This window comes from Acartia tonsa, chromosome 1, assembly GCF_053477335.1.
Source record: "Acartia tonsa isolate MP-2025a chromosome 1, ASM5347733v1, whole genome shotgun sequence".
Taxonomy (NCBI): Eukaryota; Metazoa; Arthropoda; class Copepoda; order Calanoida; family Acartiidae; genus Acartia; species Acartia tonsa.
Genome location: NC_137260.1, coordinates 29,964,337 through 29,989,827, shown reverse-complemented (window position 1 = coordinate 29,989,827; position 25,491 = coordinate 29,964,337). Strand labels below are relative to the sequence as shown.

At 35.3% G+C, this 25,491-nt stretch overlaps 1 protein-coding gene across 1 annotated transcript; it reads left to right on the top strand.

Moving 5' to 3' along the window:
* The first annotated feature begins 1,364 nt into the window (after positions 1-1,364).
* On the top strand, positions 1,365-24,312 carry LOC145328885 (cytoplasmic dynein 1 intermediate chain-like). The gene is made up of 6 exons (XM_080172825.1): positions 1,365-1,831; positions 2,320-2,477; positions 8,283-8,494; positions 9,292-10,587; positions 20,293-20,387; positions 24,155-24,312. Exons 1-6 carry the CDS (start codon positions 1,679-1,681, stop codon positions 24,248-24,250), a joined length of 2,010 nt encoding a protein of 669 aa, XP_080028951.1. The 5' UTR covers positions 1,365-1,678; the 3' UTR covers positions 24,251-24,312.
* Positions 24,313-25,491: the final 1,179 nt, after the last annotated feature.

The following is a 25,491-nucleotide window of genomic DNA, read 5'->3' as shown; positions in this document are numbered from 1 at the left end:
ATGGTAAATGACCGAAAAATACTAGAGACTCTTTTTTTATCAAAATGCTCTGTCATTTAATATTCATGCCCTTATGTTTTTTCTATATTACATAGTTAGAAAAAATTCTGCTAGAGGTCTCAAATTTTATTTTTAATGCTGGAAAAAATTAAGTAAAAATAAATTTGATTAAAATTGAGTAAGGGGGGGGGAGTTTTGACACATTTGCGTAAACCTGGCACCTAGGCTTTATCTTTGGACTGAGAGGATAGGTTATTAATGATAAAATCATTCTTATATGATGAATTTCACGAAGTTTTAAGATTTTTTAGATAGGCCTCCAGGTTCCAAGGCTCCAGGCCTCCAGGTGGTCTCTGTACAGGTAAAAATGAAAAAAAAAAATTTTAAGTTACAAATCAACTTATAAAATAAAATATGCATCTTTTTTCTTCAAATATTTATATAATATTAAAAAAGATGCATATTTTGTTTTATAAGTTGACCTGTAACTTTAAAAAAAAACAACTTTTTTTTCATTTTTACCTGTACAGAGACCACCTTGAGGCCTGGAGCTCCGGACCTGGAGGCCTATCCAAAAAATCTTGAAACTTCGTGAAATTCATCATATAAGAATGATTTTATCACTAATAACCTATCCTCTCAGTCCAAAGATAAAGCCTAGGTGCCAGGTTTACGCAAATGTGTCAAAACTTCCCCCCTCCCTTATTATGTTATAAGAAAGTATACCTAACAGAAATATTTTTGAACATGTAATGATTTTTTAACACTCATCTATAATAAAAAATCTTATTTATTTATCACTAATAACCTATCCTCTCAGTCCAAAGATAAAGCCTAGGTGCCAGGTTTACGCAAATGTGTCAAAACTTCCCCCCTCCCTTATTATGTTATAAGAAAGTATACCTAACAGAAATATTTTTGAACATGTAATGATTTTTTAACACTCATCTATAATTAAAAATCTTATTTTAATTACAATTTGAATTAGTCATATAATAACAAAGGACAAAGATAAATTCACAACCTTTTTATACCCCCCCCCCCCCCCCACTCCTCCCACTTTTTTTCTGTCTCCGCCTTCAACCAAACTCATCTATCTAAAACTCCGCCTATTTCCTAACCATCCAAAAAATTTCTTTAATAAAAACTATGCCCCGCCCCATAACTCAAACAAGGCCAAGAATTATTCCCTACTCCTCCTGTTTAAAAAACTAATGTTTTAATCTTTTATTTCAAACTTTTTCAGTAGTCATCTGTATTTTATGGTGATACCTAAGATTCAAAATAATTTGTGACATTGTTCTATATAAATGTATGTTTAATATCTTTGATCATATTTGCTGTTATCTAATGTCTCATACCTATATTTTTTTAGACAAAATGAATTGAAAATGATTGCTAAAATTGAAATATATCTTCATGTCTTCGAATAGTGTATTTTTTTAAAAATAGGTTGAAAAACATACTAACTTTAAAATATATAATAATATGACTAATTTCAGTATAACCACAATACAACAATTATTGTAGTAATATCTTTAGCCATTACTTACATGTGGCAAGTCCTAGGACGCTACTGTAAAATCTTATATTGTTTCCCATTAATATTTCAGAATATTTTTGTGCATAAGTAATACTGGCTGACAAGTCCTTAACAGTTGCTCCCCACCTCACTAAGATGTCTGACCGAAAGGCGGAGTTGGAAAGAAAGAAGGCCAAATTAGCTCAGATCAGAGCTGAAAAAGAGGCAAGAAGGAAAGAAAGAGAAGCATTGGATAGCTTAAGTGCCACTCAGGCAGCTGTTTCTGGTCTTAGACGAGATGAAAGACAGGTAATTTATTCAACTAAGACTTCACTGCAGATTTCTTTTCGGCACTTTCCTTCTAGGGAATACTAGGGTAATCATCCCTCCACCCCCCAAAAAAAACACAAAAAAACACTAAAATTATGAGTTTTGCTTTTATTTCTAAAGACATTACTGAATTTTATTTTCATTTTGGCACTTTCTTTCTAGGGGCTAGTGGGTTAAAACTCTCCCCAAAACACTAAAATTTTGAGTTCTGAGCTTATTTTCAAAGATATCAGGCTGATTTTTAAGGAAACATTTTTTACATAACTTATCAAAATTACCACTACATATTTCATTTTGGCACTTTGAAATGTGCCTTTATTTGTGAGTTACCAAGCTCAATTTTAAAACAAGTCTCACAACATTACATGAGAATAGGGAAAACATTACTTAACATTTTTTTTATATTTTAATGAAGAACCTTTGGTTATGCATATTGGACATTATTTATAATAGTTTTTATATTTCAGGAAATTGACAAGAACCTTGAAAGTCTTGGGATTACCCCAGTTGCAGCTGTGGTGGATAATATTTCCTCTCTACCAGCTTCTTTAACGTCTGACTTGTCCAACAATACGACGCCAGACACGAGTCTTAAAGCTGAACTCTTAAACAGTCCGAGGCTCAGGTATGTAGTAGTAAGAACCTTATTGTGCTTAAGATCTAATATTTAAGGGGGGGGGGGAGTTCTGACACATTTGCGTAAACCTAGTATATAGGCTTTATCTTTGGACTGAGAAGAAAGGTTATTAGGGATAAAATCATTCTTATATGATGAATTTTCCCAAGTTTTAAGATTTTTTGGATAGGCCTCCAGGTTTCGGAGCTCCAGGCCTCCAGGTGGTCTCTGTACAGGTAAAAATGAAAAAAAATTGTTTTAAGAGTAAGAAGTCAGCTTATGAAACAAAATATGCATGTTTTTTCTTCGAATATGCAGGGCGACCACTGCATACTATATATACTACTAGCGGCTACGCCCCTAGAGGCCTCTAGTGGCACTTTAAAGTCTCTACTATAATTTTTTACGTACGATATCTCTTCATTTGACGTTGAAGTCTCCTAAACGTTTTTTAAAATTTTGATTTTTTTGTCATTTCTCTTGGGAGGGTGGTGGTACCCTCCCCCAAATAGTTAAAAACCTTCCTGGGACTTATGAGAAGCTACCCTATTAAGGAGAACCCGATCGGTTCAGCGGTTAGCGAGATCCTTCGGTACACACAGACAGACACACAGACAGACAGACACACAGACAGACAGACAAACATCCTGTTACTTTAGTATAAGGATTTATACTATATAGGATGAATTTGGATACTATATCATACTATATGACCAAAATTTACTATATATTATTACCTTTACTTGACTAAAATTTACTTTATACTATATAATATTACATTTATATAACAAAAAAACGAATATTGTCAGTTTTGTGACAACGTCTCTTAAGGAGCGTTTTGTTTTATTTTCACAGTAGGTCTTCTCCTATTTCTAGCCCCTGCGGGGGGCTCAAAAGATACTGTGATACGACAAAAATTCATAAAGCTCTAGGTACAGTAAAAAGATAAAGAAAATCCCTTAAAATATATTTTTGTTTGTGATTATGATTTAAATATCAGTTATTTTTCATAAAATTAACTTAAGGGTGAGGGGGAAGTTTTACCACTTTCGCTTACTCCGTGATTATTAGGCTAGGTATCAATGTGAGACTATAGGTTATTTGGGATAAAAGTTTACTTTTGGGTAGTAGTTCACTAATATTAAATAATGTTTTTTTGGATAAGTTTCCAGGTTCAGGTGCTGCAGGCAAAAAGGTGGTTTCTGGACAGGTAAAAAAATTGTAAAATTTAGAGATCAACTTATTAAACAGAATATGCATCTTTTAGGATATTATTAACATATCTGGAGAAAAAAATTAATATTGGCCTCCAAGTTCTGGTCCTGCAGGCCACCAGGACTGGTAAAATTCAATTTTTTGTTTGAAGAGTTAGAGGTCAACCTATAAAACAGAATATGCATCTTTTTGGATGTTATTGACATATCTGAAAAAAAATTGAAAATTAGCCCCCAGGGTCAAGCCCTGTAGGCCTCCAGGTTCACTCTGGACAGGTAAAAAATCAAATTTCTTATTTTAAGAGTTAGAGGTCAACTTATAAAACAGAACATGTATTTTTTTGATCTTATTACCATATCTAAAGAAAATATATAAATCGGCCTCCAGATTCAGGTCCTGCAGGCCTTTAGGTCCACTCTAAACAGAGCCGGATCTTTAAATCATTTTAGTGGTGAGTCAGATCGGGGTGAGCCGAATTTCAGCCAATCACAGCGCGGAATTTCATTAAATGCTGTGCTCTCATTGGTGGAAAGTTGGCTCACCCCGATCTGGCTCACCACTAAAATGATCCAGCTCAGGTAATCAATCAAATTTCTTATATGAAGAGTTAGAGGTCTATTTTTATAACAGAATATGCATTTACTTGGATAATATTAACATATCGGGATCCAAGTTCAGGTTCATTCAGAAAAGGTAAAAGACTCAAATTTCTTATTTGAGAGTTCAAGTTCAGGCCTCCAGGTTTTCAGGTTTTCTCTGGACAGAGTCTACATGGAAGCCTGCAGCACCTGAACCTGCAGGTCAATTGTATTTTTTCTTTAGATATGTAAATAACATCTTAAAAGATGCTTATGGTGTTTGGTAGTATCCTCTTAGAAATTTTTTTTTTCAATATTGAAAATTTGAGTGGCCTGCAGCTCTTAAACCTGAAATTTTATTTTTTCCTTCAAATATATAAAGATCATCCAAATATAAGCTCATTTTGTTTAACAAAAATACCATTAACTGTTCAATTGAGGGAAGTTTGATTTTTACCTGTCCAGAGTCTGCAGGACCAGATTTTAGAGGTCGATTTTAATTTTTTTCTTCAGTTATGTTATGTTAATCCAAAAAGATGCATATTCTTTTTTATAAGTTAACCTCTAACTTTTCAAATAAGAAATTTTAATTTTTCACCTGTCCAGAGTGGACATGGAGGCCTACAGGACCAAAACATGGAGGCCGATTTAAATATTTTCTTAGATATGTTAATAGCATTCAAAAGATGTTTTATTAGTTGGCCTTTAACTCATTAAATAAAAAAATATCTAACCTGTCCAGAGTGGACCTGGAGGCCTGCAAGACCAGAACTTGGAGGCATATTTTAATTTTTTCTTCATTTATGTTAATAACATCCAAAAAGATGCATATTTTGTTTTGTTTTTTAAGTTGATCTCTAACTCTTTAAACAGATATTTAAATTATTTACTTGTCCAGAAACCACCTTCCAGATAGCCTGCAGCACCTGAACCTGAGACCTATTTAAAAAATGATTAAATATATGTGAAATACTAACCATAAGTAAACTTTTATCCTGAATAACCTATAGTCTCACATTAATACCTAGCCTAATAATCACAGAGTAAGCCTCTTATATGTGAAATTGCTTTGATAACAGCTATGCTTTGAGTTATTATTGATGGTGTACAATGTATATTAATGTATATACTATGTATTACTTAATAATTCTAAGTCCGATACTATATCATACTATATGAGTTTAAAAAAATATACTATAGGTATATAGGTACTATATGGGTTAAATAATTTACTATAAAAATACTATATTTTTTTGTTTTGGAGTGGTCGCCCTGAATATGTGAATAACATTCAAAAAGATGCATTTTTTGTTTTATAAGTTGACCTCTAAGTCTTCATATAAGAAATTTGATTGATTACCTGAGCTGAATCATTTTAGTGGTGAGCCAGATCGGGGTGAGCCAACTTTCCACCAATGAGAGCACAGCATTTAATGAAATTCCGCGCTGTGATTGGCTGAAATTCGGCTCACCCCGATCTGACTCACCACTAAAATGATTCTTTTTTTCATTTTTACCTGTACAAAGACCACCTGGAGGCCCTGGAGCTCCAGAACCTGGAGGCCTATCCAAAAAATCCTAAAACTTGGCTAATTTATCATATAAGAATGATTTTATCCCTAATAACCTGTCCTCTCAGTCCAAAGATAAAGCCTATATACCAGGTTTACACAAATGTGTCAGAACTCCCCCCCGCCCCCCTTGTTCTATTTATATGTCTAAATTGCTATGTAGTAGTATTGGGCCGGATATTGAAGTAGGAGAAAAAGGTTTTTTTCTCAAAAATCGGCTGCCGATTAGCTGAGCCGCTAGCCGATAGTCGTTACTTTTACAACTTTTTGTTAGATTTTGGTTTTTCATCTTCAATGCCAGTCTTGCGACGTTAAAAGTTAGAATAGGAGTTATATCTTAGCTGAAAAACATTTTGATCTCATCATAATCCACCACAATTTTATTAAGATTTATGGACGTTGATTGTCTGTAGGACTAAAGGCTGAAGAAAATTGAATTAAACCTTCTTGAATATCTCAGTCTCTTTACGCAGATCTATAGAGCTGCAATTATAATTCCCTTATTTCACCTCTAATTTATAAAAGAGGCATTTTTGGTTTAGCTTATCTATAATACAAAGTAGCTTGATGTCTATCTGTCCGTCTGTCTTTCCGTCCCTTAAGATCTCGGTAACTACTGAACCGATCGGATTCTACTCTTCAGGGAATATACCTACTGGTCCTGTGGTGGTTTTAGGCTATTTTCTTGGGGGGTTGGACACCCCCAACCCCCTCAAAAAATAAAAAAACCACCCCCCCCAAATTTTTTTTTTACATTTTTTGTAAAATTTCAGTAACTGCTGATCAAATTGGGCTCTACCCTTCTGGGAATATACCTACAGGTCCTCTGGTGGTTTTAAGCTATTTTCTTGGGGGGTGGGACACCCCAACCCCCCCAAAAATTAAAATATCCCCACTTCCAAAATTTTTATATTTTTTTTTAATTTTTGTAAACAAAACCCAGTAATTGGGGTGGGGGAACCCCACTGCAACATGGGGCGAAGCCCCCATGAATCCCCACCCCAAAAAAAAATTTAAATATTTATTAGAATTTTAATTTTTGTGTATGCGAACAACCTAGGTTTAATTTTTACGAATTGAAATTTTTGTGTATACGGCAAACAACCTGGGTTTAATTTGTACAAATTAAAAGGGGGGGGGGGGGGAAATGTGGTGACTCGTGCCACGACATACCAGCAATTTTATTTTGGGTGCTACTCCCTTAGTTTTAGAGATAATTGGATGAAATCTTTTGGGCTGGGTCAGTAATTACCCCAACTATTGGTATCTTTCAAAAAAAACGGCGGCGGGACCGCCGCTCCCGCCGTCCGCCGCCGTTTTCCGCCGCCAACCAAAATTTTTTTTTTTGCATTTCTCGCCGAATTAGGCAATTTGGAATCATCCTAAACCTAAAAAGATTTTGTTTCAATATCTTTAAAATCACAGGAGAAGTACTGTATTTAAGATATACCTTGATATACGAGAATTTGAAAAAAATGACTAAGTCCCCCCGCAGGGTTGCTTGTAAGGGGAAAAATTTTTGAAAAAAATAACATGGTCTCAAATGATTCCAAATTGCCTAATTCGGCGAGAAATGCAAAAAAAAAAATTTTTGATGGCGGCGGAAAACGGCGGCGGACGGCGGGAGCGGCGGTCCCGCCGCCGTTTTTTTGGTAGCGGCGGAAAACGGCGGTGGGCGACGGGAGCGGCGGTCCCGCCGCCGTTTTTTTTAAAGATACCAATAGTTGGGGTAATTACTGACCCAGCCCAAAAGATTTCATCCAATTATCTCTTAAACTAAGGGAGTAGCACCCAAAATAAAATTGCTGGTATGTCGTGGCACGAGTCACCACATTTCCCCCCCCCCCTTTTTGTGCATAAAGCGCACAGCCTGGGTTTAATTTTACCACAGAGTAATTAAACAAAGAATAATTTTTTTGAATATTTCTTTTAAGCAGGGTTGACTTTCCACAACTATATAGGGCGAAGCCCCTAGAGGCTAGGGGCGAAGCCGCTAGTATATTGAAAAAGTATGCTTTTGTGATTCAGCATTTAAATAGGTATTCATAATAGCACAGGGTAACATAATAAAGGGTGGGGGAATTGTGGCGTCTCGTTACACGACATACCAGTAATTTTATTTTGTGTGCTACTCCCTTAGTTTTAGAAGTAAATGGGTAGGTAAAATCTTTTTGGTTGAAACAATAAAAGTTTTATGTAACTTTCATGAAAAACAGCGACGGGACGACTGCCCACGCTGTTCACTGCCGTTTTTCATCGCCACAAAAAATGTTTTTACATTTATCGCTGAATAAGTGATTTGGAATTATTTGAGAGTGAGAGTAATTCCCTTCATATTTCTTTAAATTCTCGTTTGTCAAGGTATGCACAGGTTCATGATTTACGCCAATGTGTCACTCCCTCCCCTTAGAAGAAGTTAAAGAATCTTTTTCTAAACTGTTTACTTTTAGACGAAAGAAGCTTCAATTGTCTGTAGTATCTGTTCAAGCAACAAATATACCACCCAAGGAGAATGTATCATATTCTAAGAACACACAAACTGAGGAATCAGGAGGAGATGCCATACCCTCCAGGGGAAGCAGACTTGCAGGGTTTGATTATTACACTCTCACTTATGATGATCTGGATGATGGGTATGAAGAGGATTCTCTCCCAGGATTGGGTAATAAAGTTTTTCATTAAAGATTGATCCTGATGACTTTTCAGTTACAGTTCAATTTCTCAGATTTTAGAATTATCTAATTTTATTTATAGTTCAGTACATTTTTCAAATTATTTTTTCCAAATTGCCAAACATGATCAAAGAAATTATTTTAAAAAATTTTAGTTTTAAATCCTTATAATAAAGTAACAGGATGTCTGTCTGTTTGTTTGAATGTTTGTACCGAAGGATTTCCCTAATCGCTGAACCGATCGGGTTCTCCTTAACACCAATCTTCTAATAGGTCTCCGAAAGGTTTTTTAAAACTATTTTAGGGGAGGGTATTACCACGAAAATCGCCCCTAAAAAAATCCCCCCCCCAATTTTTTTAAACTAAAAAATGGGGTTTTGCGGGAGGGGGTTGGTCGATTATCATCCTTCGCCTCTAGGGGGCCAAAGACACTTCCCAACTAAACCCGTTATAATACCTATCTTTACGGGGGGGAAAAGCATAAATGCCAGCGCCCTTTATGCAAGGAAAAAGGATCTAATGCTAAATGAGATGACTAGCGGCTATGCCCCCCTAGAGACAAAGGATGATAATCGACCAACCCCCTCCCGTTTTACTTTTGGTTTCAAAAAGTGGCACATCCGCCTCCCCCCTTTAGAATAATATAGGTAATTGGGTACAATAAAAAAAATTGTTAAAAAAACCCGCAGCGAAACCACGGATGCCGCCAGAAACCACTATATCCTGCTGATTTTTATATTTGTATATAGTTAAAATATCCTAAAAATTACCTGTCCTTCTGTATTAGGTTCTCCAAGCAGTGGATCACCTTCCGGATATTTGAGCAAGCTACCACCTGGTATTCTACCACATGGAATGCCCGAAGTTAAGGACGTCAAACCAGCAACTACCAAAGAAGAAGAAGACAAAAAGAAATTGGAAGAGGAAAGAAAAAAGAAGGATTTAAGTGAGGAAGAAAAAAGTGTGATTATGATGTCTCAGCCTTTCCAAAAGTTTTTTGATCGCGCAACAAAAGTAATGGAACGTGCTCTTGCTGAAGATATAAATGTGTTTTTAGATTACACAGGGGGTTATGATGATGGTGAAGCTCTTGAAGATAAATCTGGTGGCAAACTTTCGCTGAACAGATTTTTCTATGATGATCGTTGGTCGAAGAACCGAGTTATTACTTCCATGGACTGGTCGACTCAGTTTCCAGAACTGCTTGTTGCCAGCTACAATAACAATCCAGAGGCTCCTCATGAACCTGACGGTGTCTGCCTTGTCTGGAATACCAGGTACAAGAAAACAACCCCTGAATATATTTTCCATTGCCAGTCCCCAGTTATGACTGCAGTCTTTGCTCGTTTTCATCCCAATCTAATTCTTGGTGGTACATATAGTGGCCAAATTGTCCTCTGGGATAATAGAAACAATAAAAGAACTCCTGTTCAGAGGTCACCTCTGTCAGCAAGCGCACATACGCATCCAGTGTACTGTGCTAAGGTTGTTGGTACACAAAATGCACATAACTTAATAACTATTAGCACTGACGGGAAGATGTGTAGCTGGAGTCTTGATATGCTTGCCCAGCCGCAAGAAACACTTGAGCTTCAGCATAAGCAAGCTAAAGCTGTAGCTACCACTTGTCTAACTTTCCCACAAAATGATGTCAACAATTTTTTGGTTGGTTCGGAAGAAGGAAATATATACACTGCTTGCAGACATGGCTCTAGAGCTGGCGTTCTAGACGTTTTTGAAGGGCACCAGGCTCCTGTTACTGGAATAGATACACACAATGGACAAGGGCATTTGGACTTTTCTCATCTATTCCTTTCTTCATCCATTGACTGGACTGTAAAGTTATGGTCATTAAAGGAAAACAAACCACTTTACTCTTTTGAAGATAATGGAGATTATGTTTATGATGTTGCTTGGTCACCTATTCATCCAGCTATGTTTGCTACAGTAGATGGAACAGGGCGACTTGATTTATGGAATCTAAACAAGGACACTGAGGTTGCCACAGCTTCAGCTGATATTGAGAATGGTGCAGCACTTAACCGTATCACCTGGACTCAATCTGGTCTGCATGTGGCGGCTGGTAAGATGTTTATTAATATTTTAATGCTTTTACTTCAATTTGTCCTTGTGTTCGTAACACTCTTTGAATTTTGGTGTCAGCAGTGGAATATATCCTTATTAGCGGCTACGCCTCTAGTGGCACTTTAAATGTTTGAAGTTTTAAAAAAATATTACGATACCTTTCAATTTTGCGAAGGAGTCTCTATCAAATTTCTACGATACTTTGCAATGTTACGTAGGAGTCTATTCGAGAAGAAAAAATTTCGATTTATTGTGATTTCTCTTGGGAGGGTGGTGGTACCCTCCCCCAAAATAGTTATAAACCTTCCTGGGACCTATGAGAAGGTACCCTGTTAAGGAGAACCCGATCGGTTCAGCGGTTATCGAGATCCTTTGGTTCAAACATACAGACAAACACACAGACAAACATCCTCTAGGGGCACTTGAGGATGGGGGAGTCGAATTTGATAACCAAAGGAGGATGTGCTTAAGGACCATTTGGGCAGGGGGGGGGGGGGGTTTACTCGAGAACCCTTAGAGCTAGAGGGAGCTAATTTTGGATTTAAGCTTCTATGGGGCCAAAGTTACTTTTAAAATTATCGTCGACCCCCCACCCCCCCCCCCCCCAAAAAAAAATTTTTTTTTTGGGGGGGGATAAAATTTTTTTTATTGCATTTCTCGCCGAATTAGGTAATTTGGAATCATTTGAGACCATGTTATTTTTTTCAAAAATTTTTCGCCTTACAAGCAAATTCTCGTTTATGAAGGTATATCTTAAATACAGTATGCTACTCTCTTAGTTTTAAAGATAATTGGATGAAATCTTTTTGATTGTGTCACTAATTACCCCAAGTTTTGGTATCGTTAAAAAAAAAACGGCGGCGGGACCGCCGCTCCCGCCGTCCGCCGCCGTTTTCCGCCGCCACCAAAAAAGAAATTTTTTATTGCATTTCTCGCCGAATTAGGCAATTTGGAATCATTTGAGACCATGTTATTTTTTCAAAAAATTTTCCCCTAACAAGCAACCCTGCGGGGGGGACTTTGTCATTTTTTTCAAATTTTCGTTTATGAAGGTATATCTTAAATACAGTATGCTACTCTCTTGGTTTTAAAGATAATTGGATGAAATCTTTTTGATTGTGTCCAGGGTTTTGGATCCGGATCTGGATCCGGATCATCAAGGATCCGCATATTTTCGAGTCCAAGGATCCGGATCCGGATCCTTGGATTAAATTTATATAAAATCTCAGACATTCTCTTGATGAGAGCCAATCTTTAAGGTTTAGGGTAAGACTTGAAAAATAAAAGTATTTTTGACTTTGAATTAAGAATAAATATTTTTTGAAAGGTTTGGTGATTTTATTTTTATTGTCAAGGATCCGGAATCGGATCTGGTAGGATCTGGATCCGGATCTGGATCCGCACTGACCAAATTTTGAGGATCCGGATCCGCAAAAAATCAATGCAGATTCGAAACCCTGATTGTGTCACTAATTACCCCAAGTTTTGGTATCTTAGTTTTAGAGATAATTGGATGAAATCTTTTTGATTGTGTCACTAATTACTTCAAGTTTTGGTATCTTTAAAAAAAAAACGGCGGCGGGACCGCCACTCCCGCTGTCCGCCACCAAAAAATTTTTTTATATTGCATTTCTTGCTGAATTGGGCAATTTGGAATCATTTGAGACCATGTTATTTTTTTCAAAACGGAAAACGGCGGCGGACGGCGGGAGCAGCGGTCCTGCCGCCGTTTTTTTTTAAAGATATCAAAACTTGGGGTAATAAGTGACACAATCAAAAAGATTTCATCCAATTATCTCTAAAACTAAGGGAGTAGCATATTGTATTTAAGATATACCTTTATAAACGAGAATTTGAAAAAAATAACCAAGTCCCCCCGCAGGGTTGGTTGTAAGGGGAAAAATTTTTGAAAAAATAACATGAACTCAAATGATTCCAAATTGCCTAATTTTTTGGTGGCGACGGAAAAGGCGGCGGGAGCGGCGGTCCCGTCGCCGTTTTTTTTAAAGATACCAATAGTTGGGGTAAGGGGGGGGGGAAGTTTGTACAGTTATAGGAAATGAAATTCAGTATAAAAGTTTGGGAGGGCCGTGTGGGCTTATTTTTATAGTTATCAACCTAATTCTTTTTGTAGGCTCTCTTATATGACTGGATGTACACATAAAACTTTGAAAATTGAATTTCGGCACTTTCCTTCTTGGGGCTTGTGGAGCACAAAAACCCCCCAAACGCTAAAAATATGAGTTCTGAGCTTATTTTTAAAGATATCAACCTGATTTTTTAAAAATAATACTTTTTTAACATAACTGAATCAACGAACCATTACAGATTTCATTGTGGTACTTTCCTTTTAGGGCTTGTGGAGCACAAAAACCCCCCAAACGCTAAAAATATGAGTTCTGAGCTTATTTTTAAAGATATCAACCTGATTTTTTTTAAATAATACTATTTTAACATAACTGAATCAACGAACCATTACAGATTTCATTTTGGGACTTTCCTTCTTGGGGCTTGTGGAGCACAAAAACCCCCCAAACACTAAAAGTTTGGGAGGGCCGTGTGGGCTTATTTTTATAGTTATCAACCTAATTCTTTATGTAGGCTCTCTTATATGACTGGATGTACACATAAAACTTTGAAAATTGTGGAGCACAAAAACCCCCCAAACACTAAAAATATGAGCTCTGAGCTTATTTTTAAAGATATCAACCTGATTTTTTTTAAATAATACTTTTTTAACATAACCGAATCAACGAACCATTACAGATTTCATATTGGGACTTTCCTTCTAGGGGCTTGTGGAGCAAAAGATCCCCCCAAAACACTAAAAATATGAGTTCTAAGCTTATTTTAAAAGATATCAACCTGATTTTTTTAAATAATACTTTTTTAACATAACCGAATCAACGAACCATTACAGATTTCATTTGGGACTTTTCTTCTAGGGGCTTGTGGAGCAAAAGACCCCCCAAAACACTAAAATTAAGAGTTCTAAGCTTATTTTTAAAGATATCAACCTGATTTTTTTAATAATACTATTTTAACATAACCGTATCAACAAACCATTACAGATTTCATTTTGGGACTTTCCTTCTAGGGGCTTGTGGAGCAAACGACCCTTAAACCACTAAAAATATGAGTTCTGAGCTTATTTTCAAGATGTCAACCTGATTTAAAAAAAAACTTTCTTAACATACCTGAATTAAGGAATTATTACAGATTTCATTTTGTACTTTCCTTTTAGGGTCTAGTGGAGCAAAAGACCACCAAAAACACTAAAAATATGAGTTCTGAGCTTATTTTTAAAGATATAAACCTGATTTTTTTTAAATAATACTTTTTTAACATAACCGAATCAACGTACTATTACAGATTTCATTTTGGGACTTTTATTCTTGTGATTTGTGGAGCAAAAGACCCCCAAAAACACTAAAAGTATGAGTTCTGAGCTTATTTTTAAATATATCAACCTGGTTTTTTAAAAAATAATACTTTTTTTAACATAATACTTTTTGGGGGTCTCTTGCCCCACTAGCTTCTAGAAGGATAGTCCCTAAATGAAATCTGTAAAAGTTAGGTACCAAGTTCGGTTATGTTAAAAAAGTGTTCTTAAAAAAATCAGGTTGATATCTTTAAAAATAAGGTCAGAACTAATATTTTTAGTGTTTTGTGGTTCTTTTGCTCCACAAGCCCCTAGAAGGAAAGTCCCAATATTTTTTAGTGTTTTGGGGGTCTTTTGCTCCAGTAGACCCTAGAAGGAAAGTCCGAAAATGAAATCTGTAATGGTTTCTTAGTTTGGTTATGTTAAAGAAGTATTATTTTTTAAAAATCAGGTTGATGTCTTTAAAAATAAGCTCAGAACTAATATTTTTAGTGTTTTGTGGTTCTTTTGCTCAAAAGCCCCTAAAAGGAAAGTACAAAATGAAATCTGTAATGGTTCCTTAATTCAGGTATGTTAAGAAAGTTTTTTTTTAAAATCAGGTTGACATCTTTAAAAATAAGCTCAGAACTTATATTTTTAGTGTTTATGGGGGTCTTTTGCTTCACAAGCCCTTAGAAGGAAAGTCCTAAAATTAAATCTGTAATGGCTATGTTCTAAAAGTTTCCTTTAAAAAATCAGGTTGATATCTTTAAAAATAAGCTCAGAACGATATATTTTTAGTGTTTTTGGGGGTCTTTTGCTTCACAAGCCCTTAGAAGGAAAATCCTAAAATTAAATCTGTAATGGTTTCTTAGTTCGGCTATGTTAAAAAAGTTTCCATAAAAAAAATCAGGTTGATATCTTTAAAAATAAGATCAGAACCAATATTTTTAGTGTTTTTGGGGGTCTTTTGCTCCACAAGCCCCTATAGGGAAAGTCACAAAATGAAATCTGTAATGGTTCGTTGATTCAGTTATGTTAAAAAAGTATTATTTAAAAAAAATCAGGTTGATATCTTTAAAAATAAGCTCAGAACGCATATTTTTAGTTTTTGGGGGTCTTTTGCTCCACAAGCCCCTAGAAGGAAAGTCCCAAAATGAAATCTGTAATTGTTCGTTGATTCAGTTATGTTAAAAAAGGTTCCATCGGGATTGAACCCAAACGGGATTGAACCCAACGGGATTGAACCCACGGAATTGAACCCGCACGGGATTGAACCCAATGGGATTGAACCCAACGGGATTGAACCCACACGGGATTGAACCCACGGGATTGAACCCACGGAATTGAACCCGCACGGGATTGAACCCAATGGGATTGAACCCACAAAGGTGTAGGTTTCCCCCAATTTTTTTTCTTCAATTTTTTTTGGGGTTTAAGTCTCCTCTTCCAATTTTTTTTCTTAAATTTTTGGGGGTTGAGAGCCTTCCCCACCAAATTTTTTTTTCTCAACCCCCAAAAAATCAAGAAAAAAATAATTTGGGAGGGGAGTTTAAACCCCTCAAAAAATTGAAAAAAAATAAAAAAATTGGAGGGGAAGACTTACAACCCCCCCAAAAAAAAAAAAAATTGGGTGCAGAGACTTAAACCCGCCAAAAAATTGAACAAAAAAATGGAGGGGGAGACTTACAACCCCCAAAAAATTAAAAAAGAAAAAATAAATAATTTGGGGGAAGACTTACACCACCCAAAAATTTAAGAAAAAAAATTGGAAGAGGAGACTTAAACCCCCAAAAAAATTAAAGAAAAAAAATTGGGGGAAACCTACACCTTTGTGGGTTCAATTCCATTGGGTTCAATCCCGTGCGGGTTCAATTCCATGGGTTCAATCCTGTGGGTTCAATCCCGTTGGGTTCAATCCCGTTGGGTTCAATCCCGTTGGGTTCAATCCCGTTGGGTTCAATCCCGTTGGGTTCAATCCCGTTGGGTTCAATCCCGTGTGGGTTCAATTCCGTGGGTTCAATCCCGTTGGGTTCAATCCCGTGTGGGTTCAATCCCGTGGTTACCGTTAAAAAAGTATTATTTTTTAAAAAATCAGGTTGATATCTTTAAAAATAAGCTCAGAACGCATATTTTTAGCGTTTGGGGGGTTTTTGTGCTCCACAAGCCCCAAGAAGGAAAGTGCCGAAATTCAATTTTCAAAGTTTTATGTGTACATCCAGTCATATAAGAGAGCCTACAAAAAGAATTAGGTTGATAACTATAAAAACAAGCCCACACGGCCCTCCCAAACTTTTATACTGAATTTCATTTCCTATAACTGTACAAACTTCCCCCCCCCCCCCCCCCTTAGTGACCCAGCCCAAAAGATTTCATCCAATTATCTCTAAAACTAAGAGAGTAGCATACTGTATTTAAGATATACCTTCATAAACGAGAATTTGAAAAAAATGAATGAAAAAGTCCCCCCCGCAGGGTTGCTTGTTAGGGGAAAAATTTTTGAAAAAATAACATGGTCTCAAATGATTCCAAATTGCCTAATTCGGCGAGAAATGCAATAAAAAATTTCTTTTTTGGTGGCGGCGGAAAACGGCGGGAGCGGCGGTCCCGCCGCCGTTTTTTTTTAAAGATACCAAAACTTGGGGTAATTAGTGACACAATCAAAAAGATTTCATCCAATTGATGTTTTATGTGTACATCCAGTCATATAAGAGAGCCTACAAAAAGAATTAGGTTGATAACTATAAAAACAAGCCCACACGGCCCTCCCAAACTTTTATACTGAATTTCATTTCCTATAACTGTACAAACTTCCCCCCCCCCCCTTAGTGACCCAGCCCAAAAGATTTCATCCAATTATCTCTAAAACTAAGAGAGTAGCATACTGTATTTAAGATATACCTTCATAAACGAGAATTTGAAAAAAATGAATGAAAAAGTCCCCCCCGCAGGGTTGCTTGTTAGGGGAAAAATTTTTGAAAAAATAACATGGTCTCAAATGATTCCAAATTGCCTAATTCGGCGAGAAATGCAATAAAAAATTTCTTTTTTGGTGGCGGCGGAAAACGGCGGGAGCGGCGGTCCCGCCGCCGTTTTTTTTTAAAGATACCAAAACTTGGGGTAATTAGTGACACAATCAAAAAGATTTCATCCAATTGATGTTTTATGTGTACATCCAGTCATATAAGAAAGCCTACAAAAAGGATAAGGTTGATAACTATAAAAACAAGCCCACACGGCCCTCCCAAACTTTTATACTGAATTTCATTTCCTATAACTGTACAAACTTCCCCCCCCCCCTTAGTGACCCAGCCCAAAAGATTTCATCCAATTATCTCTAAAACTAAGAGAGTAGCATACTGTATTTAAGATATACCTTCATAAACGAGAATTTGAAAAAAATGAATGAAAAAGTCCCCCCCGCAGGGTTGCTTGTAAGGCGAAAAATTTTTGAAAAAAATAACATGGTCTCAAATGATTCCAAATTACCTAATTCGGCGAGAAATGCAATAAAAAAAATTTTTACCCCCCCCCAAAAAAAATTTTTTTTTGGGGGGGGGTGGGGGGTCGACGATAATTTTAAAAGTAACTTTGGCCCCATAGAAGCTTAAAGGACGCCTGCAAGAAATAACACGCTTTAACTGCTAAAAGACTGCCACAAGAAGACCCAATACCCCAAATTATATAAGCCTTCAGCTTCAATAACAAAAAAGTTCTAGGCATTTCAAAATAGCATTTTATGTACAATGGAATTTTTGAAAGATTTCCAATGCTCATAAAAGAAAAAACAATATTAAATTACGTTGCCTAGACATAAAATTATAACCTTATCTTTGTCAGAAACTTAGATTGCCTGTAACTGATTACATTTTTACAATAAAAACACCACATTTCATAGTCAAAATCTATGAAAAAAAATCGATTTAAATTGCATTTTTAAACGAAAATCATAGCGGAAACAAAGGGGTAAACTAATACAAGCTTAGCTGTGATTGGTTGTTAAGCTGATTCAGCCTTCTGATTGGCTACAGTACATTCGGTACAACGCAAGTAAAACTTATTTTTTTTTAATGATTTTGACTATAAAAATGGGTATTTTTATTGTAAAAATATAATTAGTTACTGGAAACCTAAATTTATGACAAAAATAAGCTTATAATTTTGTTTCTAGGCCACGTAGTTTAATTTTAAAGTTTTCAACATGAGCATTGCAATTCTTTCAAAATTTCCATTGTACATAAAATGTCATTTTAAAATGCCTAGAACTTTTTTGTTATAGAAGCTGAAGGCTTCAAATTTGGGGTATTTGGTCTACTTGTGGCAGTCTTTCAGCAGTTAAAGCGTGGTATTTCTTGCAGGCTTCCTTTAAATCCAAAATTAGCTCCCTCTAGCTCTAAGGGTTCTCGAGTAAACCCCCCCCCCCCCTGCCCAAATGGTCCTTAAGCACATCCTCCTTTCTTTTTTTATATTTTAAAAGAAAAATTTAAAAAAATATTTTGGGGGGGTGTAAATTTTTTTTTTGGGGGGGGGTGTCCCTCTATCATTTTTAATTTTTTGGAGGGGTATTTTTAATATTTTGGGGGGTTGGGGGTGTCCCACCCCCCAAGAAAATAGTTATAAATCTTCCCGGGACCTATGGGAAGCTACCCTTTTAAGGAGAACCCGATCGGTTCAGCGGTTATCGAGATCCTTTGGTACAAACATACAGACAAACACACAGACAAACATCCTCTAGGGGCACTTGAGGATGGGGGAGTCGAATTTGATAACCCAATTTCTTATTTTATATTTTAAAAGAAAAATTTTAAAAAAATATTTTTGGGGGGTGTAAATTTTTTTTTTTGGGGGGGGTGTCCCCCTATCATTTTTGATTTTTTGGAGGGGTATTTTTAATATTTTGGGGGGTTGGGGGTGTCCCACCCCCCAAGAAAATAGTTATAAACCTTCCCGGGACCTATGGGAAGCTACCCTGTTAAGGAGAACCCAATCGGTTTAGCGGTTAGCGAGATTCTTCGGTACAAACACACAGACAAACATCCTGTTACTTTAGTATAAGGCTTATATAAAGTAGTAAGCGTTTTTTGTCTGTAACAGGATGTCTGTGTGTGTGTTTGTGTGTCTGTACCGAAGGATCTCGCTGAACCGAACAGGTTCTCCTTAACAAGGTAGCTTCTCATAGGTCCCGGGAAGGTTTATAACTATTTTCTTGGGGGTGGGACACCCCCAACCCCCCCAAAAAATAAAAAATAAAAAAACCCCAAAAAAATAAAATTTTTTTTTTCTTTTTAAAACTAAAATTAAAATTTTTTTTAAATTTTTTCTTTTAAATCTAAAATACGGAAAATTGGTTTGATCAAACATCTTGGGGCAAAGCCGCTAGTAAAGATAATAAAGTAACAGGATGTTTGTTTGTCTGTGTGTCTGTTTGTACCGAAGGATCTCGCTAACCGTTGAACCGATTTGGTTTTCCTTTACAGAGTAGCTTATCATAGGTACTGGGAAGGTTTATAGCTATTTTGGGGGAGGATACCACCACCCTATCAAGATAAATCGCGGAGATTTTTGTTACTAGCGGAGAAAAAAATATTTTTGGTAAATACCTAGATGATTAACATACATATTGACAAAAACAATTTTACGTGTCCCTAGAGGCCTCTAGGGGCATAGCCGCTAGTCATCTGATATAGGGATTGGTCGATAACGCAATGAATTTTTATTGTAAAGATATTTTTTTATTTGAATTTAATAAAAATTCATACCTCTCAAACCTTAATTTACCAAAAACCCTTAATGTATAAACACTAGGTATTGTGGAATCATATCAGTTACAAAATTTTATTTTCCTCGCAAACAGTTATGCATTCTTATATTTATGGTGGTTGATTTCATGATTTATAATACTAATTTTAATGTTTTATGAATATGACTTTATTTACACCTTCTAAAAAGACAAAAAGATTGAACATTTTACATCGAATCACACAATATAACTGATCTCAACTAAACATAATCTAGAAGAATAATTCAATTAATCATTATTTTTACTGTTAATGATATTCAAAATAGAAAGCTACATCTTTATGTAAAATGTTGTTTTTACTTTTACTTTTTCTTTTTAAACTAAAATTGAAAATTGTGATGTGGGTCGAATCCCATTTCACCTTAAGTATTCTTAAGAACTCTCTAAGGGTAGCCGCTATTCAACAAAAAGTCGAAAGTAACAGGATCTGTGTCTTTTCTGTCTGTCCCTAAGGATCACACTAACCGCTGAACCGATATCAAATTTTTAAAGAATTCACCTCAGTATTGTGTATAAACTTACCTTTCCTCAATTTATTATAGGTGATGATCTTGGTAAGATTTGGGTGTATGACATAGGAGAGCAATTAGCTGTTCCACAACAAGATGATTATAACAAATTCGTCAATACACTTCAGGTGAGTTAGCATGTTTGAATTATAATCTTATTCATATTTTGATTTTAAAATAGGGTACCGTTGGGTTATTCCGGTCACTTTTTTGCTTCAACCTAAAAAAAACATACTTCCCAAAAACTTTTTCCGTTTTTTTTGATCGCAAATTCCGTTAACTTGCCTTGGGGGGGGGGGGGTACACCCCCTTAAATTAATTTTTTCTGAACATTTTAAACTATGAGTGGAAAGCTGAGATCATTATCTTTCTAACAGTACTAGTCGCATGCAGATCGGACAATTTTTTACCACTTTTTCCCCATTTGAAAAAAGTCGGTCGTATCGCAAAAAAAAACTTTTTCATGCCAACTTTTAAAGAAAAATCATAGGGTAAGGGGGGGGGAGTTTCGGTAAGGGGCTATTCTCGGTAATTTCGACCTACCTTCATTAAATGACCTTTTTCTCCATGTTCCTTTCAAATGACAGAAAAAAACATAAAAGCAAATTTGTTCCTTATTAAATTGCCTACAAAAAAGTATAAAAGATTTTTTTGTGAGATGAATATTAAGGGTACTTATTGGGTCTCAAAGTGTTTTCTTTTGTCAAATCTATTTATTCCATATGGACTTTTTAAGAATTAGGCCTAAAAATGAATAGAACAGATAAAAAACAAAAAAAAAAATAATTTTATTTTTTGAATCAAAATTTTGTGAGGAAAAAATCAAAATTTCTGGTCCTTTGAAAAAAAAATATTTTTGACATAGGAGGAATAGTCCGATCTTTATGAATTTTTTTGTGGTTAATCCCAATCACCTATACTAATTATGATTTATTACGCTTGTTTGGTCGTTTGGCCTTTTTTCATCGATTTTTTTAAGGTTAAAATGTAGTCAAGATTTTTTGCAAAGATGACACTTTTGCTTCAAATTCAATTTTTGAGGTCAATTTTTAATCAATTTTCATGTTTTTTGGGCTAAATCTATAGTTCAATGTGAGCTTTTTTAGGATCAGGCCTAAAAAGTAATAAAATACGTTTTTTTCTTATATTAATTTTAAGTTTAAAAAAAAAAAAATTTCGAAAAAAAAAATCGAAAATTCGCGTCTTACAAAAAAATTCATTTTTAACATAGAAGGAATAGTCTGATCATTATGAAACTTTTTGTGGATAATCCCTATAACCTATACTAATTATGATTATTTATGTTCGACTGGCCGTTTGGCCGTTTTTCATTGATTTTTTTTAGGTTGAAAAAAATTACCGATATTTCCCCCGGTGGTGGGGAAATATCGGTAACTTTTTTGCGGTCAATTTCGGCCAACTTTTAAAAGTCCTAGGATAATGTCCTTTTAGGACCTGATAGTCCTTTCCGTAAGCTTTCTACTGGTCTTGGTTTCATTTGAAAATATTAATATTTACCCCATTTTTTTTCAAAAAAACCGAAATTTCCCCCCCCTTACTACTTTTTATTATATATGATTATGTTTTTTTTAAGCTTTATAGGGTAGTGCGGGGTTATTACGGTCAATTTTTTGCTTTAACTTAAAAAAACATACTTCCCAAAAACTTTTTCCGGTTTTTAAGAGTGCAAATGAAAGATATGGCAATAATGAAGATGCCTGTCTTGGTCCCGTTAAGATCTCGCAACTAGAAGTCAGTCAAAAATCGGTTTAAAGGGCGGCGGTTGGCCTATACCGGAATAACCCCACCGGTGGGGCTATTACGGTCAGTTGACTTTGGGGGGGGGGGGGGGGGTGGAACACCCCCATAAAATATATTTTTTTTAACATTTTAAACTATGAGTAGAAAGCTAAGGTCATTAGCTTTCTAACGGTACTAGTCGCATGCAGATCAGACAATTTTTTGACATTTTCCCCATTTTAAAAAAGTCAGTAAAATCGCAAAAAAAAAACATCAATTTTTTTCATGCAAACTTAAAAAAAAAAATCATACTTTTTATTATATGATTAGGTTTTTTTTAAGCTTTATACATAAATTAGAGGCAATTTCTGATTTGCAGGTCTTGGAATTTCTTGACAAAAATTATATTTTCCCCAAAAATTTTTAATTTTAAAAATCCTGCCAGTTTTGACAGCAGTTTTTGATACATTTTTTCTTGTCTCAAATTGGCTAGGATTGACCTACAAGGGTGGTTAAGGTGTCTAAAGATGCAAAATTACATGCCTGACAATTAACTCGAAATGATATGGGGTCTAACTCTAATATTTCAACACATTTTATGCAACAGGAATTTTGAAAATACAAAATCTTAAATATGTACTCTAAATCTTGGAGATAGAACCCATATAAGGGGGGAGTTTTTGTTAGGACATGCAAAGAGCTTTCTATAGACACCTTAAACACCTTTCTAGCTTAATCCTAGCCGATTTGACATAAAAAATCCAAATCGCGCAAAAATCGCAACACCCTCTTATAAGAAAAAGATGCAAGGGTTTCATATGGAATTTTAAATCTTCTAGCGGTCTTTCTAATTGACATACCCCTCTTACATGAGCCAATGCAGCTGATACATCTTTAGGCAATTATTTTATTTAAGGCGTTCCTTTGGGTGATATACTCTTCCCATTACTATAAAAATGTGTCTTTACCAATTGAAAAGCTTAGGCAACAAAACATGACATAATACAAGCAGTAAAATGACTAGTAATGTACATCACACAACAGGCAAGGCAATGATTTAAGCTTAGGTCATGCATTTAGGTTGTTTATGCTTCCAGATCACCTAAATAAAACATTAGAGTATTATACAGTTATAAATACAGTAATAAAAAAAAAGTTAAAAAAGTGACCAGAATAGACCATTTTTTTTAGACGAAAAAAAAATTATGAAAAAATCAAGTTAGAACACCGCCTCCAATTGCAAACGATAAATGAATGCCATGTCTTTCATTTTATAAAAACCCGGAGGTTGCTAGGACTTACCATTTTTTCACAATTTTAGGTTGAACATTAAGAGATATAAGTTTTCCGGAATTGTAATGTAGGGAGTAGATTTGAAATCTGCATCAAATTTTAAGGATTTTTTATAAAATTCGGTGGTTAAGGTGTCTAAAGATGCAAAATTACATGCCTGACAATTAACTCGAAATGATATGGGGTCTAACTCTAATATTTCAACACATTTTATGCAACAGGAATTTTGAAAAATACAAAATCTTGAATATGTACTTTAAATATTGGAGATAGAACCCATATCCTTTTTTTGTTAGGGCATGCAAAGACCATTCTATAGACACCTTTAACACCTTTCTAGCTTAATCAACGCCGATTTGACATAAAAAATCCAAACCGCGCAAAAATCGCAAACACCCTCTTATACGAAAAAAATGCTCACCAGAATATCCCCACTTTTTTAAAATGAAAAAATCAAGTTGGAACAACGCCTCCAATTGCAAACGATAACTTAAGGCCATAGTTTTCATTTACAAAAACCCTGAGGTCGCTAGGACTTACCATTTTTTCACAATTTTAGGTTTAACACGGCCTATTTTGAAATTTTTTTTCTTCTAATTTTTTGGTTCATTTTTGAGGGCAAAAAATCATAGAAGGAGTTATCTGACAAAAAGTAACAAGTATAGGCAATAAACTACAACTTTGCTTTTCTGAAGATCTCTCGCAAACGTTTAGAACATCGTTAAATAACGGTTTTTAAAAAGTTGGTAGGGGTGACTGGAATCGACCCCCCCTACCGTAATTACCCCACGGTACCTTATTGTATCTACATCTTTGTTCCGGCTAATTCCTATTGTAGTTTGGTTTAACATTTCATTATTAGGAGTTGAAGAATAACAAGATAGAAGAAGACCTTGATCGTGGGTTGAGTGGAGCTGGGCATCATTCACTTTCTTCAGGAATACAAAACTATCATTAAATACTTTCAAGATAAAAGAAATCTAAGCAAGTATTTCTAAAACCAAATATTAGAGTTAGATTGTTAAAAAAATATTAGTTAATTAGAAAAATAAATTAGAGGCAAATTTTCCTTCATCAAACGAATGGGAGGCAAATATTAAAAGCAACCGGGTAAGCATATATTATGTCTGACTTAGCTGTCTTATAGAACCTTGTTGTAATATTTGATTTTTTATGATACTTGCACAATACATGTTACTAAAATGTTTTGCTTACAGCGATTGTAAGGGGGGGGGGGAAGTTTTGCCACTTTCGCGTAATCCGTGATTATTAGGCTAGGTATTGATGTGAGACTATAGGTTATTTGGGATAAAAGTTTACTTTTGGGTAGTATTTCACGTATATTTAATCATTTTTTGGATAGGTCTCCAGGTTCAGGTGCTGCAGGCTGGAAGGTGGTTTCTGGACAGGTAAAAAAAAATTAAAATTTTTGTTTGAAGAGTTAGAGATCAAATTATTAAACAAAATATGCATCTTTATGGATGTTATTGACATATCAGAAGAAAAAATTAAAATCGGCCTCCAGGTTCAGGTGCTGCAGCCTCCAGGTCAACTCTGGACAGGTAAAAAATCAAGTTTTTTATTTGAAGAGTTAGAGGTTAACTTATAAAACAGAATATGTATATTTTTTAATATTATTGACATATTTGAAGAAAAAATTAAAATCGGCCTTCAGGTTCAGGTGCTGCAGGCCTCCAGGTCAACTCTGGCCAGGTAAAAAAATCAATTTTTTTATTTGAGGAGTTAGAGGTAAACTTATAAAACAGAATATGCACCTTTTTTGATATTATTGACATAGTTAAAGAAAACATTAAAATCAGCCTCCAGGTTCAGGTGCTGCTGGCCTCCAGGTCCACTCTAGACAGGTAAAAAAAAATCAACTTTTTATTTGAAGAGTTAGAGGTCAACTTATAAAACAGAATATGTATATTTTTTTATAATATTGACATTTTTAAAGAAAAAATCAAAATCAGCCTCCAGGTTCAGGTGCTGCTGGCCTCCAGGTCCACTCTGGACAGGTAAAAAATCAAATTTTTTATTTGAAGAGTTAGAGGACAACTTACAAAACAGAAAATGCATCTTTTTTGATGTTATTGAAATATTTGAAGAAAAAATTAAAATCGGCCTCCAGGTTCAGGTGCTGCAGGCCTCTAGGTCCACTCTAGAAAGGTAAAAAATCAAATTTTTTATTTGAAGAGT

Bases quoted from the DNA above. Each gene is read 5' to 3' on its own strand.
- LOC145328885 (XM_080172825.1), top strand. From the start codon at position 1,679: ATGTCTGACCGAAAGGCGGAGTTGGAAAGAAAGAAGGCCAAATTAGCT. The intron at 10,588-20,292 runs GTAAGATGTTTA...AATTTATTATAG, and splicing joins TGGTCTGCATGTGGCGGCTG to GTGATGATCTTGGTAAGATT. The intron at 20,388-24,154 runs GTGAGTTAGCAT...TTTCATTATTAG, and splicing joins AATTCGTCAATACACTTCAG to GAGTTGAAGAATAACAAGAT.